Below are 20,068 nucleotides of genomic sequence, written 5' to 3' on the forward strand. Positions count from 1 at the left end.
CTACAGACCCATTTCCCTAATGACTAAGGTGCAAAAATCCTCAACCAAATACTCGCTAATCAAATCCAACAACACAGTAAAAGAATTATTCATTACGACCAAGTGGGTTTTATCTCAGGCTCGCAAGGGAGGCTCAATGGAAGAAAATTAATCAGCATAATACAGCGCATTAATAAATCAAAGATGAAAAATTGCATGATCATCTCAATTGATGTGGAAAAGGCATTTTAAAAAATCCACCATCCTGTCTTGATAAAATCACTCCAAAAGATAGGATTTGAAGGAAACTTTCTCAACATGATAAAGGGCATATATGAAAAACCCATAGTTAATGTACTCAGTGGTGAAAGACTGAAAGCTTTCCCGTAGAGACTGGGAACAAGACAAGGATGGGCACTGTCACCACTGTTGTTCAGTATAGTGCTAGAGGTTCAAGCTAGAGCAATCAGGCAAGAAAAAGAAATAAAAGTTGTCCATTCCATACCTAGAAAATTCCACATAATCTACAACAAAGCTGCTAGAACTAATAAATGAATTCAGCAGAGTGTCAGGATACAAGATTAATATGCAAACGTCAGTATAGTGTTTCTATAAACTGGTAATGATCAATCTGAGGAGGAAGCCATGAAAAAATCAATTTACAATAGTGACAAAAATATCAAATATTTATTAATAAACTTAATGAAGGACATAAAACACTCGTATTCAGAAAACTACAATGCATTGCTAAAATAAATCAAAGAAGACCTAAATAAATGGAAAAACAGTCTGTTTTCTTGGTTGGGAAGGCTAAATATTGTTAAGATGTCAATTCTACCCAAATTAATATACATATTCAATGCAATCCTAATAAAAATTGAATAGCCTTTTTTGAAGAAATGGAAAACCCAGTCATGACATTTATTTGGAAGAGTAAGGGTTCTCGAATAACCATAAACATTGTAAAATGAATGAAGTTGGAGGACTCTCCCTTCTGGACTTTAATATTACCTAGCTACAGTGGTAAAAACAGCATGGTACTGGCATAAATATAGACATATAGACCAGTGGAACCAAATTAATGGTTCAGAAATAGACCCTCACATCTATGGTCAAATGATTTTTGATAAGGCTGTCAAACCCACTCAGCTAGGATGGAATGATCTGTTCAGCAAATGATGCTGGGAAAACTCGATATCCATATCCAAAAGAAAGAAAGCAGACTTCTATTCTCACACCTTATACAAAAAAATTAACTCAAAATGGATCAAAGACCTAAATGTAAAAGCAAGAGCCATAGAATTCCTAGAAGAAAACATAGAGAAACATTTTCAAGACCTGGCGATATGTGGCAGTTTCTTAAACCTTACACTGAAAACGTGAACAACAAATAAAAAAATGGATAAATGGGACCTCATCAAATGTAAATACTTTTGTGTTTCAAAGGACATTGTCAAGAAGGTAGAAAGGCAACCCACTCAATGGGAGAAAATATTTGGAAACCATGTATCCAGTAAAGGTTTGATTTTCATGCTATGTAAAGAGATCATAAAACTCAACAATAAAGAGTAAGCAATCCAATTTAAAAATGGGCAAAAGACGTATATAGACATTTCTCCCAAGAAGAAATACAAATGGTGAAAAATACATGAAAAATGTTCAAAATCACTAGCCATTAGGAAAATGCAAATCAAAACTACAATGAGATATCATCTCATCCCTCCTAGAACGGCCATTATTTAAAAAAACTGAGAACAAGTGCTGGAGAGAAAGTGGAGAAAAGGGTAACATTTCTTCACTGTTGGTGGAAATATAGATTGGTGCAGATTCTGTGGAAGACAGTTTGGCCAATCCTCAGGAAGCTAAATATAGAACTGCCATATGATCCAGCAATCCCTCTTCTAGGCATATATCCAGAAAAACTGAAAACAGTAACTCAAACAGATATTTGCATCAATGTTCATATTGACATTATTACCATTTGCCAAATTTGGAAACAAACCAAGTGTCCATCAACCAATAAATGGATAAATAAAATGTGGCATATCCGTATGATGGAATATAATGTTGCTAAGAGAAGAAACGAAATTGGGACACATATGATAACATGGATGAAACCTGAAGACATTATGTTAAGTGAAATAAGCCAGACACAAAAGGACCAATATTGTATGGTCTAACTAATATGAAGTAAATATGAAGAATAATTGCATGGAGTTAAAACCCAGAGTATAGGTTACCAGTAGATAGGATGAGGATTGAGAAGGGGTGCTGATGCTTAATGTATATAGAATTTTTAAATAGTTTGACAATGAAAGTGTGGAAATGAATAGAGATAACGGTAACACATTATAGTGAGTATAACTAATACAGCTAGTTTATAAATGGAATTGTGGCTGAAAGGTGTAGTTTAGGGATTTAAATGTCAATTGAAAGAAAGCTAGAGAATAATCTAGAATCTAAATGTGGGTTGTAGTTAATAATGCAAATACAAGAATGTTCATCTATGAACTAGAACAAATGCATGTCCCTATTTCAAGGTGGTAAGACTAGTAATGCATGGGAAAATATAATTAATGTAACCTATTGACTATAGTTTACAGCAATTTTGTAATATTCTTGTATCAATGTCAAAGAAGGTACTACATCAGTGCTAAGGATCAATAAAAGAGGGGTATGGGATTTTTTTCTTTTGAACCAAGTAAAACTTCAAAAGTTTAACTGGGGCAATAACTGCACATGTCAGTGATGAAAGGAGTAGACACTGGATGGAATTTACAAGACACTGGAACTTTATAACAGTGAATCATGTGGTAGAAGATGGACTGTGGTTAACAGTATGAGAGTGTTCTCTTATGAACTATAACAAATGTACAATACGTAGTGTTAATATTATGGGAAGTATGGCAAAACTATAACAAGTGTAAGCTATGGACCATAATTAGTAGTAATTGTCTGATCATGTTCTTTTCATGATCTGTAACAAATTTTCCACAACAATGTAAGATGTTGATGGAGGAGTGATATATGGAATTTTACACATTATGTATCTTATTTTGTAAGCTCACAACTTCTCTAATAAAAATACATTTTTAAAAAGTCATGGTCAATATTCATCTAGGAAATGCAATATAATACCATTGGTCTAATAGATTCTTGATGAAATTTTTGAAGCTTTGAGGAACCCTGAACTTTGTATATACATATATGTATATATAGATGTGATATACATATATATTCATATATAGGAAGCAAGGAAGGGAGGGAAGAAAAGAGGAAGGAAGGAAGGAAAAGAAGGAGGAAGGAAGGAAGGAAGGAAGGAAGGAAGGAAGGAAGGAAGGAAGGAAGGAAGGAAGGAAGGGAGGGAGGGAGGGAGGGAGGGAGGGAGGGAGGAAGGGTGGAAGGGAGGAAGGGAGGAAGGATAGAAACCCTGTAATTTTGTTTAGCAAAAGAATTCCCACTTGTATTTTGCCCTAGACCAGAAATCAGCAGACTTCTTCTGAAAAAGACCAGAGAGAAAATGTTTGAGCTTTTACAGAACAAGAGGCAAAATCGAGGGTGTCATGTAGGCACTTAACATACCAAGACAGAAAACAAATGATCAGAAATGTTATTAAGGTAACTAAAAATTTGTTAATAATTAATACAATGTAGCAATACAGTTTTACTAATAACGAGAATCAATCTTTTTGGGAATTATTCTTTTAATTGCCATCTTAAAAATAAAAACCCATTGAAGTATAATCCGTTGCAATTACACATACATCATAGGAAGAATATACTCATGCAACATTGAATCAAACATCTAAGTCGCAAGGAGGAGTCATTTATGTAGCCCCTCATGGGGCTGGGAGAGCGGGAACACAGGGAAACATCCTAAGGTTCTTTTCTTTTTGGTCATGAATTATGCTCAGATTTAAATGAATCCCATCCTCAGGTCATCATTAATTCAGTTAAATTTAAGTTCATAAGAACATTAAAGAGAATAAACAAATTAGTTCTGGACATAGACATTTCTTTATTGGGCCTCTCCCCCCTTTTCTATATATTTTACTGGTATGCAGGATTTTTGAAGGATAAAGTTTAAAAAAAATTGCTTGGATGTTTAGATGTTTCTCTATTTCAAATAAAACTATACTTCATTTGTGGCCAAGGGTGCCTTGAAATTGCATGAAGTGGAATAAAGACTCTAGAGCTATTGGGGAAATGTGCATGGGAGATAGCCAAGGCTGGTTCCACTGTCTGCATTTTTCAATTTCTTTTCTTATCAGCATGCCCATTAAATTGGAAAGCATTAGGTTTAAACCCATTAATAAACATATGTGGATTTTTCCAATCCCCTTCTACTCTCCTTCATGGAATCTCTTTTAAGAATTTTGGACTCCTTGTATGAAATAGAAGGGATTAAGCTACAACTTTAAAAACAAAGTATTTTAACATCAAGGGGAAAAATACACATGCAGCATGATTTTTTCAAATATTTGAATGGATGAGAGGGAGGATCGCTAGCTAGAAAGAAGCTCACCCACATCAGAAATGAATGAGTAGGTCTTTCTTACCCATGAGGATTTGAAAGTTTAACTGCCAATAAGGATTCCCAGGAGCAAGCGACAGAAATGGACTTAGCCTTCGTGCAACTGAATCCATTGGAAATATAGCTGGAAGCCTTTCAGAATCAGTGAGAAGACTGGAGGTCCAGAGACGGAAAATGAACAGAAATCATGAGGGACCAGGCTTTGTTGAGCCGAGGCATATGCTTCTTCGTGAACATCCGACACAGATGCTGCAATAGACAGCTCCATCCCTGGGCCCTGAGGGTCCACTGCCACTCTTGGGAATAATTTCTCATCTGCCACTTTATTCCCTCAAGATTTAGAGGCCTGGGTGGGGACCTGACGTAGGGGAGGTTTTATCTAGCTTTGTCTTTATAATTGGGCTTTACTTCCAACCAATAATCACATATTTTTCTAAAACAGAAATAGAACCAGATGCTGAGTAGACAAATAAGAAAAGATATATACTATGGAGCTGACAAAGGAAAGTAGGGGGCATTTACTCACCATTTTCAAATGTTTGTTTGTTTTTAACTTCTCCACAAATTAGGATATCTTTCTTGCCACCAATTACTCATTATTAGCTTAAATTAATTTTAAATTCTAGACATCTGTGTATAGGTTCATAGGCCAGTATCCATGATTTGATTTCAGTTTCTTTAATTCTGTAATAAAACACCATGAAAAGTATTAATATTGCCCATTTACAAATGAAAAAATTGAGATTCAAAGAGGTGAAGTAACTTAATTGCCCAGAATCTTACAAAGAGCAATTGGTATTGCCAAGATTAGATCTCCTATCTCTCTGATATAAAATCTGTTTTTCCACAGGGCCATGAATAAAGTTATCTTTCAAATTAGAAAGTTGTCATTTAGTTCATTATTTAATTGCTCTATATGTCCGCCTGTTTTCTATATTTTCTCTGGTATGCAAAAGCTTGCTTTTAGTTTCGTGCTCTATTTCAAGTTTTACTGCCATGGCGCATATTAGTTAGTAACATTTTTCAGTAGACTAATGTTCTGGACCACAGGTTTGTTTTTTTTTTTTTTTTCAGTATTCCTCTGACTATATGAATTTCCACGTGCTTATTGTGTTGGACAATCCTATTAGACAATAAGATATTTCATATTTTTTGTCTTTAAGTTCCCAGGGCTTAGCATAGTTCCTAGCATATAATTGGTACCTAGCACATATTTAGTTTATGACTGAGGACTGGAGGAAGGAAAGCAATGCAAGACGGAATGGCAAAGGGAAAGGAGAGAGGAAGGTTGGGCGGAAGACAGGTGAAACCATCCTCCTAGCACTAACAACATTTTTTCATAACCATAATGTTGATGATTGTTGGTATTCTATTGGCCTCATTTTATTTCCTGGCATCCATAAATATTTATTTCAATATTTTGAATTATTAAAGTGTTCTATTCCTTAGAAAGTCTTCTTTTCTGCTCTGTGGGTCTTCTGGACTCACAGCCAAGAAAAAGTCTGCTGGTGTATTTCACTGATTGACATTGCTCTTTAGTTATCTGTTTGCTTGCTAACTTTTATCTGGTAGTCATTTATCTCCTAAGCATAGAAAACTACAGGACTTTGGAGCTGGGAAATGACTTACATAATAATGAATTTAAGACAAAGGGATATATTTCACCTTTTTTGAAAATGTGTAATGTTCTGTAAAGGTTTTATGAAACAAGAACTTTTCTAAAGGACTCCCAGATATGAATAATTGCAAATGTCAAGGGATGAGAGTTCTCTAATAGTAGTTCTATTTCTAGAATGTCAGGTACCCGTACAAAGGTGGCATGAGTGATTTGAATGAGTTGTTCTATACCCCAGGGATGGTCCTGCAGAGAAATGAAAGCAGTACTCTATAACTAACAGATTTATTCAAGGCCAAACTGGCTGAGGAAACCAAACTATTTAACTTGGGCTCATAGCTTTACTTTCATTATACCAAATGGATACCCCAGATTATTGTTTGCTATCAACTAAAAGAAACAGAATTTGTACAAAAAGTTGAATGGTGCACTGTGGATTTCAGTGCAATATTGATAAAATTCTTCATGGCAATATTTTAAGTAAATTATGATTACTTGCACACATTCTTTAAAACATGTTATAGCATTTACTGAAATTTAACATACATGCAGCAAAATATACAGACCACAAGCTCAGTGATACTTGTGAAAATCCCCATGCACATGGCTCCCAGAGTAGAAATGGAATATTGCTCACATTCCAGAAGCCCCCAATTCTGCCCTCTCCCAGTCACTATGCCCCTCCAAGGATAATCAATATCCTGACTGCTAACATCATTATTAGCTATTATAAATAGAACTGCTGTGAGCATCCTTGTATATGTCTTTTGATGTGCACGTGTGTGTATTTGTGTTAGGTATATCAATTGGAATAGAGTTCTGTATCACATAGAAATGCATATGTTCTGCTTTAATAAAAATGGTCCAAAAGATTTTCAAACTTTCCTCGCTTTTCAAATTTTCAAAAATTTCCTCACCAGCTGTTCATAAGTGTTCAAGCACTTCACACCCTTGGCAGCAAGGTGTTTCTCTTTATCTTTTTTTCATTTTAGTCAGTCTGATTGTAAAACCAAAACACTCTGATGATATTCCTTGCTTATATACTATCATGTTATCAAAAGGAATTCAAGTTACATAAATTAAGAATATTTTATTTATAAATATTTCTTCAAGTATTTAAAAAGTTGTTCCTCCATATATTTTCTAGACTGAAATGCAGCATATAGCTTATAGGAGGAAATTTTTCTTCAATATTTGTGGAACAAGATCCATTAATGGAATATGCTTTAAATATTTCAAACGTTTTAATTTATTAATTCTTAATCATTTTGTAACACCTTATACACATCATGGAATTCAAAGTGGCTTATTTTTACAATATGTTTAATTCTTTTGCTAAATAATAATTATATACACAATTATATAATTTAATTCCGTTCTTCTGATGAAGTTTTCTCAATTATTGAACAGTAATAACTTCTGTCCTTAATAATGGCTCTTAAGCATTGCGAAATCTTTATGTGCCTCCTGAATTATTTCCAAAATAATATTTCATTCATTTTTAACCAATATTTGTTTTACTCAATAAATACTCTTTAGCAAATTAATAAGCTGGCATAACTGAAAAGTAAAAACTTTTCCTTTCATAAAAGGCCAAAGGTTCCACACAAATTTTGGAGCCAGTGTTAGACCAGGGAGAATGGTAGAGTGTGGCTAAGGTTCTTGGAGCCAAAAAAAGGCAAAGGTAGAATCCTGGGACTAAGGCTGGGAACTAAAGATGATTTTCTGGATCCCTAATTTTTATTGTAGTGTGGCAAAAGGTAATAACTGCAACTGGTTTGAGAGATATGCATTGCAAGTAGAAAAGATGGAATGATCCCCTCTGGATGTTGAAGCTTAGAGGTATACAAGAGAGAGACACTGCAACATTGTGGTTAGGGCTAGCAAAACTTCTTAAACATAAACAAGAAGTCCCTTATCAATAGTAATGACTCCATTTTGACAACTGTCAGTTCGATTGAGCAGGATATTTGAATTATCCTTCAGTCACAAGTCTCCCATTTCTACCATCCATTCTTTAATTGCCACCAATTATTGCCTTAAAATATATTCTAAAGCAGATCAAATCACTTACCTTTTCATAAGGTATTTAAAGCTCTCAATTACTGAAAAAAAAATGTCTACCATTCAAGCTGCTCTGTAATTAGACATCATCTCAACATTTAGAGGAACTGTAGTATATGTAGATATACCTGATATCCTATATAATGTCTCTAAATATGTCTAGAATGCCTCAGTTTTCCTTTAGCTCATTTTGTTCCCTCAGTCTTCAGTTTCTTCCCCTCTACCTTCCTTATCCCATGAAATCACTCCTTGTCTTTTATGACAAACTAAAACTCAGTACCTTCTAGAAATTTCATGAACCAACTTCCCCACTTTTGTAAGTCATGGCTAAGCCCTTAAATATGTGCATCTTCTTCATGGAGTTGAAAAGGTTTGCATACCAGTCTCTCACATAAAGTTATTTTTTTAAATTCCCTCCCCCCACCCTGAGATGGCTTCCTCATCTGTCTGCATTGTCTGCTCATTGTGTCTGTTTGTTGTCTTGCCTCATTGTGTTTGCTTGTTGTCTGTTCATCTTCTTTAGGAAGCACTGGGAACCAAATCTGGGAGGCAGACACCCAATTGCATGAGCTACAGCCTCTCCCTGCTTGTTGTACCTGTTCGTTGTGTCTGCTTTTTCAACAGCTCGAGCTCATTGTGTCAGCTCATTGCATCTGCTTCTGTGGGAGGCAGGCACCCAACTGCTTGAGACATATTCACTCCCCATAATATCTGCATATTAGAAACCTTTATAACTCCAGTGAACTTAACACAGTTCACTTTGGAACAACAAATTGAAAACTGGCTCTTAAAGGCTTGGGGAACAAGACTAAATTATTTCATTTACTGAGCATGTTCATGCAAAAACTTTTTCCACTTTGTATCTGTTTTTCTCAACTGGGGGAGATTTTGTCCTCCTGGAGACATTCCCCAAAGTCTGGACACATTTTTGGTCATTGCTTCTGGCCTATTAAGGTTGGAGGCCAAGGGTGCTGCTTTGCATCCTATAATCAGTAAGACAGTCTTCCCAACAACTAATTATCCAGCCCAAATTGTCCATTTGGGATGAAAGGATGAAAATCCCTGTTCTAAATTTAAAAAAATAGTAAACCTTATTATCATTAGTTTCTATCAAAAAAAGTAATTAAGCATATACTATTTAAGTAGTAACATTTCAGACTAAATGTCTGTGTCAACATCGTTTTTCATTATCACTGAAATTAATTTCTGTACTGTATTTATAAATACATTAGCCTATATAATTTACATATAAGCATAAATGTAATGCAGTTTTCCAATCTTTTCTGCTTGACTACTTACTTTTTCACTACCCTTTCCAACTGTATATTAACCTTCCAGTACATACACCTATATTAAATTGCAAACGTATATCCTTCCATAGCCTTTGCATGTTTACCTAATGCTACACACACAAACACACACACACGAAGAGTGTAAGAGTGTCCTGACTTGAAGACAAAAATCATTCTAAGTATTTCAAATAGAAGGGAATTAATGTAGATAGTTGTTACAGATTGTTATAGATTAAGTCATGCTCAGATCCTAGCCCCTGGTATTGTGGGTGTGAACTCACTTGTAAATGAAATATTCAAAGATCCTAATGAGATGAGACCAAACAAAAACAGGGTGGGCCTTAACCCCAACTGACTGGAGACCTTATAAACAAAGGACATTTGGATACAAAACTAAGATATAAGAAGGGACTAGGGAGCCAGATTGCCATATGGTGGAGGCAAAGCTTGACCTGTTGATACCTAGATTTCGGACTTCTAGCCTCCAATACTATGAGACAATAAATTCTTCTTAAGTCAACCAGTTTGTGATATTTTTCATAGCAGCCCTGGAAAACCGAGACACATATCATGTTGGAAAGGCCGGAGGAGCTAAAGTGGCAAACCTCAGAACCTATAAGCTTGTACTTCCATTAACAAGGCAGGGGCTTGGGAGTTGATCGCCTCTTATGGAATTGTCACAACCACCACTGAGCCACTTGATCACGGAAGCTGCTGGGGCACTGCCTGTTGCAGAATGGCTTCCAATTCCTATCTTCCTACTTTGTCAAAATGTAACTAGACCCCATGTAGCAAAAAAACCTGGAAAATGAAGTCTGCAAGGAAATCTTGGAAATGTAGATTTCAGACCTCTACCCACCTAGGGAATAAAAGTCTATGGAAGGAAGTGGATGTGGCTCAAGTGATAAGGCCTCTGCCTACCAGATGAGAGGACCTGGGTTTGCTCCCTGGGGTCTCCTGGTGAAAAAGAAGAAGAGAAAGCATGCCTGCATGGCAAACCAATGGCTGCATGGTGAGCTGAGTGCTGATGTGGCAAGCCAAGTGCTCACATAGTGAGCCAAGTGCCTGCACAAGTGCCCACATGGTGAGCCGAGTGCCATGTGAGTGCCCAGGTGGTAAGCCAGTTCCTGCGCAGTGAGTCACGTAGTAAGATGATGATGCAACAAATGAGAGATGAAGGGGAGAGTCAAGGTGAAGCACAGCAGAGACCAGGAACTGAGGTGGGGCAATTGACAGGGAAGCTCTCTCCACATCAGAGGTCCCCAGGATAGAATCCCAGTGAATCTTAGAAAAGAAAGAGGGGAAGAGAAGACAAAAAGAGAAATGGATAAAGATTACACAGTGAATGGACAGAGACACCAAAACAGCAGGGTGGGAAGGGGAGGGGGAAAGAGAGGAGAAGAAGAAGAGAAAAAAAAGACTACAGAGTACTAATAAGTGATATCCAATGTATATGTCCTGGTGAGAATCCTGCTAATATGTTTGTATGAGTATTGTCATTGTCTGTTGAACAAAATAGATTCATTTTGAACTCATTTTTTTCTACATCTTGCTTTTCTCACTCAAATATATCACCTCTAAATCAACTCATATAGCACTAATATATTCTCTTCAAAGCCTCCATGTGATTACAATGCGTAGATAAATCATAATTCATTCAGGTATTCACCCATGATGCATTTTCTCTTTGCCTCTACTATTTAAGCATTATAAGCAATGCTGAAATACTACTGCCCATTGTTCTGTACATGTGGTTGCTTTTTTTTCTACAGGACAAATTCCCATGTTTTAGATTGCTGGAGAGATGGAATGTTTTGTTTTCAGTTGCCATATTGCGTTCCCAAATGACCATATGCTCCATATTTTCATAATCAATATAGGAAACGACCCCTTTCACCACATCCCTGCCAGCAATAGGTATTATCTAAAGCATAATATTTCCGAGAAAGCAAGCCACAGTAGAAGGCAACTCAATGCTATTCCAACTCTACTATAACTTTGTAGATCCTTTTGAACCTCATTACAATTCATGGGGATTTGGGAATGTTCCAAAGTTTTTAATTTAAAATTTTCATGAAAATCACTCTAGTCAGTGAAAGTGAAATGGCTCTTCAGGAATATTTTATAGCTAAAATAAATCTAATGTTCAATTATCTTCCTGTTTTATTCTTTAGTTCTTTTACTTTTAAGCTTGTTAAACTTTTCTGATAGGACTAGTTGTGTAAGTTTGAATCAATCTTCAGCATTAGTTGAATCAGGCAGAGTAGGTGAGTTTATGCTGGGGTTACTCTCAAACCCAAAACTTAAATGCTTTATAACATCAGATGTTTATTTCTTGTCATTTGTGTATCCCAAGTGGGCCCAGGGGTGCTGCCTTATGTCTCCTCACCCAAGAATATAGCCTGCTGGGGTCCCCACCATTTGGAGCAGAGCTGGTAGCCATGCCTGGGGAGAAGCAAGGTGGCAAACTGCAAACTGGCTCCTAAAATCTCCTACTCAACAGTACACATATTGTATCCCATCACGTAGAGTGAACAATATTGCCTAATACTATTACGTTGATTATTCAAATTCCTGAAACATTCATTACATATTTCTTAAGTTGGCATGATTCAGCACATTGTATTTTAATTGACTGTCTATTCTTTTTGTGGTCACTTTACCAATTTTGTTTTGTTTTGTGGAATATTAAGGACATTGATTTTGAAATACCAGGTAGTTGGCTTTCCCTATAAATTGAAGAGTTAAATGGTCAAAGAGCTGCCCATTTCTGCTTGTTATACTATTAGGTGGCTCATTGAAGGAATTTATTAATAGTATCAAAGTAGTGTGACAGTTTAATGAGTAAAATTAAGATATTAGCATTAGTGTTTGTCACATTTTCTGTTGATTTAAATCCAGTTGCAGCCCTTAATGATTGTCATTTGTATCAAGTTTAATTCAATCATATTGCCCAGACAGTACCTAGGAATATTTGCAACTCTCAAATTGTCACAGTAGTGGTTAGAATTTATGATTATTATTTGAAAGAAATATAATTTAAGGAAACACCTTGATAATTGCAAAGGGGTTAGGAGACTATAAAATACATTATTATGAAGGTAGCATCCCTAGTCATTTATCTACAGAAAAGAATATTGTGGAGATTTCCTGCTATGCAGCTTTCAATAGAATGGCATTAAAATTCTGACCCCATATTCTTATTCTTTTACATTGAAGCAGATGTCAGATTCCTATGGATTCTGAGCACCATCCAATCTGTTCTTCAAATATAAGTGTAATTGCTGGTCAATAGTTTGGGATAATTTATACATCTGCTGAAGTCGTGGAGATTTTATTAATTATTTTGACTCAGAGTTTGTTGCCTCCAGAAAGCAGAGAATTTGGACCATGCCACTTTGGGTGAAGTCCTCTGTGTTCCTAGTAATTCTACATGCGCTTGTGTTGCCTGGGTGTGGAAAACTTGCATTGCTAATTATTCACAAGTCCTAATACAAATTACAGTTGCATAAAGGAATTCCGTCCAGTAAGGGAGAGACTTTGTGTGCCGGTTTCATATACAACTTGCCAAAGGTAAAGAAAGTAGTATGCAAAAGATGCAAGACTTAAACTTTATATGGGTAGGATACAGACCACATGTCTTTCTCAGTTAGAGATTGTGAAATTCGTTCAGTCCAACATCCACCCAGTGGCAGGATATCTAAGGAAGAATTCTCAAATTTATGCCTAAAAGTGATACCTGTACTTTCAGTAATAAGTTATTTCCTATTTCCTAGTATCACTTGAAAACTTTTTAACCAAAGTGAAAGTAGTAAATATCATTTGTTGAGCCCCCATTATTCTTGTTAATCTCCTTCTACTACTACTTATACTACTAGAATTAGAGGATAGAAGTAGGAGAGCTATTTCTATTTCTATTTTTCTTCCCCCTCTACTACTTCTGTCAACATATAATTAACCAACACAGTAGGCACTACTGTAAATTGTTTGGGATAAGTTATTGAAGGCACAGAGGTTTTGTTCTGATTTCAAGTGTGTATCCTTCCAAAAGCTTTAGATTTAAGAGTTCAAACTATGTTGTTCAGTATAGAGTTAGCCCTACTCTGAATGATAGCTGCACGGATTACCTGTTTCACAGCTATCATCTCATTTCTTCTTAACAAACCTGTAAGGTAGGTGTGAGTACTGAATAGGTGTGAGTATTGCCCATATTATATAAAAGAAAAGACCAAGACTGAGAAAGGTTAAGACAATTATCAAGGTCATTCAGATTTTAAACGTAAGCTGCCTGTCTACAAAAATCCATGCTTCTAACCAACCTGCTGTAACCTCCTTTCACTCTTTTTTTCTCTCCAAAGACTTATTCGTATATTGACATTCTCATCCACAATATAAAGGATAGATAGTGGTGGAGCAATTAATTAGATACAACCACAGTTCAATGTTTGCCATACCCCTAGAATAAAAAAAAAGTGTCATTGAAATTACCTGGATTTTTTAACTACTTTTGTCACTATGCACATCGAAATTGAAATCTAAGACTGGATTATTACTTAGGCAACTGTTTCAAAATTTCTTGTGTTTGCTATATTTGCTGTTGTGTATTGAAACTATAGCAGACAGGGACATATAGGCCCTAGGCCATCTTTTACCTTCACAGTAGAAGATCCAGTGTAAGTAACAATTTGTCTTGTGCTAGACAACATCCTGCCCCCTCAACATGTGGAAAAAAACAGATGGTTCTCTGGAAGGTTATTACATCACATAGGCCAGAAGTTTGAAATGTTTGGCATTGGAAATATTGCAAAGCGAATTATAATTAATTTTATCCTGAATCATTTCCATCTATGACACACTTTTCTGAATGGACAAACATTGGTTCAGTTTTCACTGTTGTTCCTATCTTGGCTAGTTGCTATTATCTGGGAAGAGTGTGTGACTTTTTCAAATTAATACTCTTGCTTGATTCCTTGGGAATGAAGTTATTACTGTTATATTAGAAAATAATTGCCAGGGATGATGGAGACATGGAAAGGCATGTTCCATTTGTCAATTTAAAGTAATTTTGCTACCCTTCCTTTCGATAGTGGATCAGTGAGTCAAGCTGGGTAGAATCAGAGAGATTCTCAAAGTTGATTTTATTGATCACCAAATGCATAGTTTTTAAAAGTACGGGCAAAAAATGTAAGTTTCTCAGAAGGCCATTTGATAGTTCCTAAAATGGCATCTATTTAAATTATTGGTTCTGGATAATGTAAAATTTTATCTAACACCCAAACCAGATTTTTGGTAGGCGAGAGAGGTTATTAAGTACCTACAATATTGTTGCAGAATATATAGATTTTTAAAGCATCAATACCAAGTGCCGTGTAATTTCAAAAGGACAACTTGATATTGTTAAGATAAGCAAAGAAGCAGCCATAAATGATGGGAAAAAAACAAATATATGCTTTAAATAAAAACAAATGGAGAACTGGCAAATAATAAGATACTTAGCTATTCAGCTATCAGTCTTTAATATGAAAATTTAAAAAAAAAAAACAGCATCCTAATATATTTTTTCTTTACTTCACATGTTTCCTGACCCAGATATATATTTTTGAAAATAATATCTACTATCAACCTGATATAAAGAGCAGTTCATTGAGACTGACATCTTCTGGAAAAGAAGGAATTATTTTTAATGGGATTGCTGACTGGTTATATGAAGGTGAGTTGAACAAATGTGGTTTCAAAAGAATACGAATGATATATTTTTATACAAAACCTATAAGAAAAATCCATTCATTCCTGAACATAATTTATAGCACTATTTCTTCTCATTTCCTTTCAAAATTGCCTTCATACTTTCATTTCTTTGCATGTATTCTTATTTCCACTGATTATGATTTACATCTACTTATATAATTCCACATTTGGGGATATATATGTGTGTGTGGGGAGTGTGGATGTGTATATATCTATCTGTATCTATCTATCTATCTATATATTTATTTATATATATGTATTTCAGGCAGGAGAGATTTTATTTTATAAGGTACTTTGGTAATGAAAGTGAATGGTGGCCCTACATTGCTTGGATATTAGATACTGACTTTTTTCCTGAACCTGAAGAAAAAGGAAACAAAAAATCTACACTGTTAAAAAATACATGAAATTGATTTTTAATCATTAGGAACATTCTGCCACTTTTAAAAACCCTTACATAAGGAGAAAAATAACACCCACCTGAAGAGTTGCTTGCAATAACTATTGAATTGGATTTTAGTAAAAGCTGAGAATATAAAAAAGAATCAGGTACAAAAAACCTTTATCCGGTTTTGACAATATACCAGTTGTCAACTGAATTCTAAATTCAAGTTGTCTGGGGAAGACCTGGAGTTGGCCTTTAAAATACCTACGTTAAAGGTTCTGCAAAAGAACTGGGTAAATATGTAAAGATTTAACCTAAGTCAGTCTATGTGATTACAAATTAGAAAGCTAAGGATCACCCAGAAATATCAGTTTCACTTCCAGAGCAGTATTTGTAGATGCAATCTCCCAGCTTCAGAGTCAATATTCTAATATCATAAGAAGAGTGAATCACTGAGATCACTCATTCATTCATTATTTCACTCAAAGCATATAATTGAAAGCCTGCCATGTTCCAGGTCCTCTTCTAGATAGATAAGGTAAATAGAAGGGAAAAAACAAAGTATTATCCTCAGAACCTCATAGTCAAGTGTAGCATTATGTTTGGTGGGGTGGTTTTAGTAAAGGTGAAATGGGGTAGCCCTACAGCTTTGCCAGTATATGTATATATGTATATTTATCTCTATAACACTCTTGCACATGCCAGCATCAAATAATAAAATATTTAAGGACCTAGGTTTATTCTCAAGTTTAGTGGGAGCTGCTATGGAAATATTAGGAATAACTATGGCATGAAAGTATAAAAATAAATACACAAATAGAGAAGTATGATCCTTTGGTTGGGAGTACCAGAAGCTGACTCTGGCTTTCATATTTTAAAAAGATAAATTATAGGTTAGGCATGGGATAGCCCTATGAATTGAAGAAATAGGTGGAAAACTTGAAACCCAGTTATTTCTGGGACACCAGATAACAGTAGTTAATTCATGGCCTTTCCTAGAAGAGAACAGAGACTAAAATATGCCTTTTATCTTCAAAAACATTATTGATACTGTGAGGACCCCGAACAGGTAAAGAAACCATGCCAATGCAGTGAGCTACCAAGTTGAAGTCAAACCACATGATGTTATATCCCTAATGATATAATGTCTATATCCTCTATGAGGTCTTCTCAGTAGGAAAGAAACCACCATTTGCCTGGTTCTATAAAAAGACAGAGGGGTGACACTTAGCCCATTTGAAGAGTTTTGCTTATGTTTTCCTTAAAGGAGCAATGTTTTAACTAGAGTTTGAAAGATTAATGAATTTTATACATGAGAAGAAATTTTGAAGGGAAATCCAAGCAGAAGTTAGCAGCTTGCAAAAGCACTGAGGATTAAATACCACCGTGTGTGTCTGGGGAACTACAATCTGTTTGATATTATTGAGGCATAAAATTTGAGACAAAAGGAGCCAGCAAGAACCAAGTGTTGCTGAACCTAACAGTGATCTTAGACTTCAATTATTTTTCCACTAGTAAATTGGGAAGCTAGTAGAGCTTTTCAAGAATGGGAGTGCTGAAATTAGATCTTCTGTGTAAATAGCTCATTTTTGGCTGAAGTCTGAAGCTGGTATCTAACACAGGAAGACCCCCTGAGCAGCTATAAGTCCTTTCCTATGTTCTATCAAGAGATGAGGGGAAGCGGATGTGGCTCACACAATTGGGCTTCCATCTACCATATAGGAGTCCAGGGTTCAATACCCAGGGTTTCCTGGTGAAGGCGAGCTGGCCCACATGGAGTGTGGTCCCTAGTCAGAGTGCTGCCCCATGCAGGAGTGCTCAGCCATGCAGACAGCTGGTGCAGCAAGATGACACAACAAAAAGAGACACAGAAGAGAGATTATAAGAGATGCAACAGACCAGAAGCTGAGGTGGTGCAAGAGAATGATTGCCTCTCTCCCACTCCAGAAGGTCCCAGGATTGGTTCCTGGAGCCACCTAATGAGAATACAGGCAGACACAGAAGAACACACAGAGAATGGACACAGAGAGCAGACAATGGAGGGAGGGGTTGAAGTAAGTAAATAAAGAAAATCTTAAAAAAAGAGAAAGAGAGATAATGAGGAATGAAACTAGAATTAAACCCGTAAGAAAGAGGGTATATTCAGAAGTTGATGAGGCAATAAATTGTATCTAGCTTAGTGAACAAATGTATAGGGTAGATGAAATCAGGAATTCTGTTTTTTCTGGTCTGGGTCACTGGTAAATAATGGTGGCAAACACAGTGGGCATTATTCACAAGGAACAGTGGTTTCAGGAAAGAGTGAAATAATTTGCTGGGAATGTGGCACATTGAAGTGTGCTGGCATGCTGCGTGCCAGAATGTGATTCTTAACATCATTGTACTTTTAAGTCAGCTGAGGGAATAATCAAAGCAGACTGTGCTTATTTTGCTAACTTGACCTCTAATCAAGATGACGTGGGTTTCTGCCCTACTGGAAGACCTCATAGAGGATATAAACATTATATTGTTATGGATATAGCATTATGGATACATGCAGATAGAGACCATTATCTGTTTCGTAAGGTAATTTTTAAAAAGGAGAATTAAAACTATATTTTTGTGTTGAGAGTGAACTGTGGTATAATGCGGAGTTGGACAAACAAGTAACAAACATCTCTGTAATGGCCTTATAGCTCAGACATATTCCAAAGAGGACAAATCAGTTATTGAATTAGTAATAGAAAAATTATAATTGCTGCCATTCAGATTAAACTCAATTCTTTGACTCTTATGTTCCAAGATCACTAGGAAATTTCACAAATCCTATGTCATTTAACCCTAAAAACACTAGTACATCCAACCACTTAACTCAGTGAAGAAACCAAGACTCAGGAATGATATTTGGTTTGGTTGTGGCCTCAGAGCTAGTGAGTGGCAGAGTCATTATTTGCATGTGTGACTTCTGCCTCCAAGCTAGTGCTAAGTCTCCATTCTATTCTGCCTGTCATAATAAATTGTCTTTTGTTGGTATTTAAGGGATAGCACATATCAGGTCTGCGCCATCACAGAGTTCACTGGTCTGTTTCTTCAGTCAAAGGCTCTGAACCCTGCTTACTGATCATACACTGACTCCAATTCTTGCTCCATTTCCAAGAGAAGGGGCTCTACCAAGGAAATAAATGCTAACGCATACAGAGGGATTTAGAGAACCCATTGCATAGCCCTCTGCACCTTCCCTGTCATCCTCAACCTGTGCTTCAAGAGTGTATTTTATTGATCCCCTGTTATCTCTTTGCTTATCCAATATGTCAAGAGATCCCAAATGCCAGATCTTTCCTCCTTCCCAAAAAACTCTCATCAATACACAAAGATAGCTACTAGGGAACTCGGATGACCTCCACATTTCGTGTATGTTACTCAGGTGTGGAGATTTCCTTTTCATTATTTTTCAAAAATTAATTACAATCTAAATTAGCTTGGGCAGGAGACTCAGAAGCTAACATGTAACATTGCCACATCTTTTTCTTACTGACTGAAATTTACCTTCTGTAAATGTCATAGCAAAAAAAAGAGAAAAAGAGAGGAAGAAATGGGAGGAAAGGAGTCACATAAAGAGGTTAGAAACTTTTATGGCAATTCTTTTTTTTTTTTAATTTATTTAATTTCCTTCCCACACCCCCATATTTTGTACTCTGTCTGTCTGTTGTGTGTTCATTTTCTTTTTTTTTCAAGGAGACACCAGATACTAAACTTAGGACCTCCCATGTGTGAGGGAGGCACCAAATGGCTTGAGCCACCTCCACTCCCCTATGGCAATTCTTTTTTTTTTTTTTTTTTTAAAGATTTATTTATTTTTATTTATTTAATTCCCCTCCCCTCCCCCGGTTGTCTGTTTTCTGTGTCTTTTTGCTGCGTCTTGTTTCTTGTTTCTTTGTCCGCTTCTGTTGTCGTCAGCGGCACTGGAAGTGTGGGCGGCACCATTCCTCGGCAGGCTGCTCCCTCCTTCGCGCTGGGCGGCTCTCCTTATGGGTGCACTCCTTGCGCGTGGGGCTCCCCTACGCGGGGGACACCCTGCATGGCGCGGCACTCCTTGCGCGCATCAGCGCTGCGCATGGCCAGCTCCACACGGGTCAAGGAGGCCCGGGGCTTGAACCGAGGGCCTCCCATGTGGCAGACGGACGCCCTAACCACTGGGCCAAAGTCCGTTTCCCAATGGCAATTCTTAAGGGCACGTTTCAGTCTTTTTAGAACCCAACCACACTGTACATGTGGATGTAGCTATCAAACAGTCACTAATTCTGAGACTTTAAAAGTCTTTAAAAGTGTCATAGTTAAAATTCCATTGTCTCTAGTTCTAATATTATTCATCTCCTAAGGATAGTAAAAGCATATAAAACACAATGCATTTTCAAGAGTTAGTGAAGTTCAGGAGCAAATAAAATGCTCAAAATGAAGGAGGATTTTAAGTA

At 36.4% G+C, this 20,068-nt stretch overlaps 1 protein-coding gene across 3 annotated transcripts in view; it reads left to right on the top strand.

Moving 5' to 3' along the window:
* DPP10 (dipeptidyl peptidase like 10) overlaps positions 1–20,068 on the top strand; it is a 1,447,377-nt gene that overhangs the window by 1,310,308 nt on the left and 117,001 nt on the right. For all 3 annotated transcript variants that reach the window (XM_058301104.2, XM_004458043.3, XM_058301105.1), the window contains exon 8: positions 15,074–15,194. In XM_058301104.2, coding sequence (XP_058157087.1) covers positions 15,074–15,194 — 121 coding nt within the window. The remainder of the gene's footprint in view (positions 1–15,073; positions 15,195–20,068) is intronic.

The sequence above is a fragment of the Dasypus novemcinctus genome, chromosome 7, assembly GCF_030445035.2.
Source record: "Dasypus novemcinctus isolate mDasNov1 chromosome 7, mDasNov1.1.hap2, whole genome shotgun sequence".
Classification (NCBI taxonomy): Eukaryota; Metazoa; Chordata; class Mammalia; order Cingulata; family Dasypodidae; genus Dasypus; species Dasypus novemcinctus.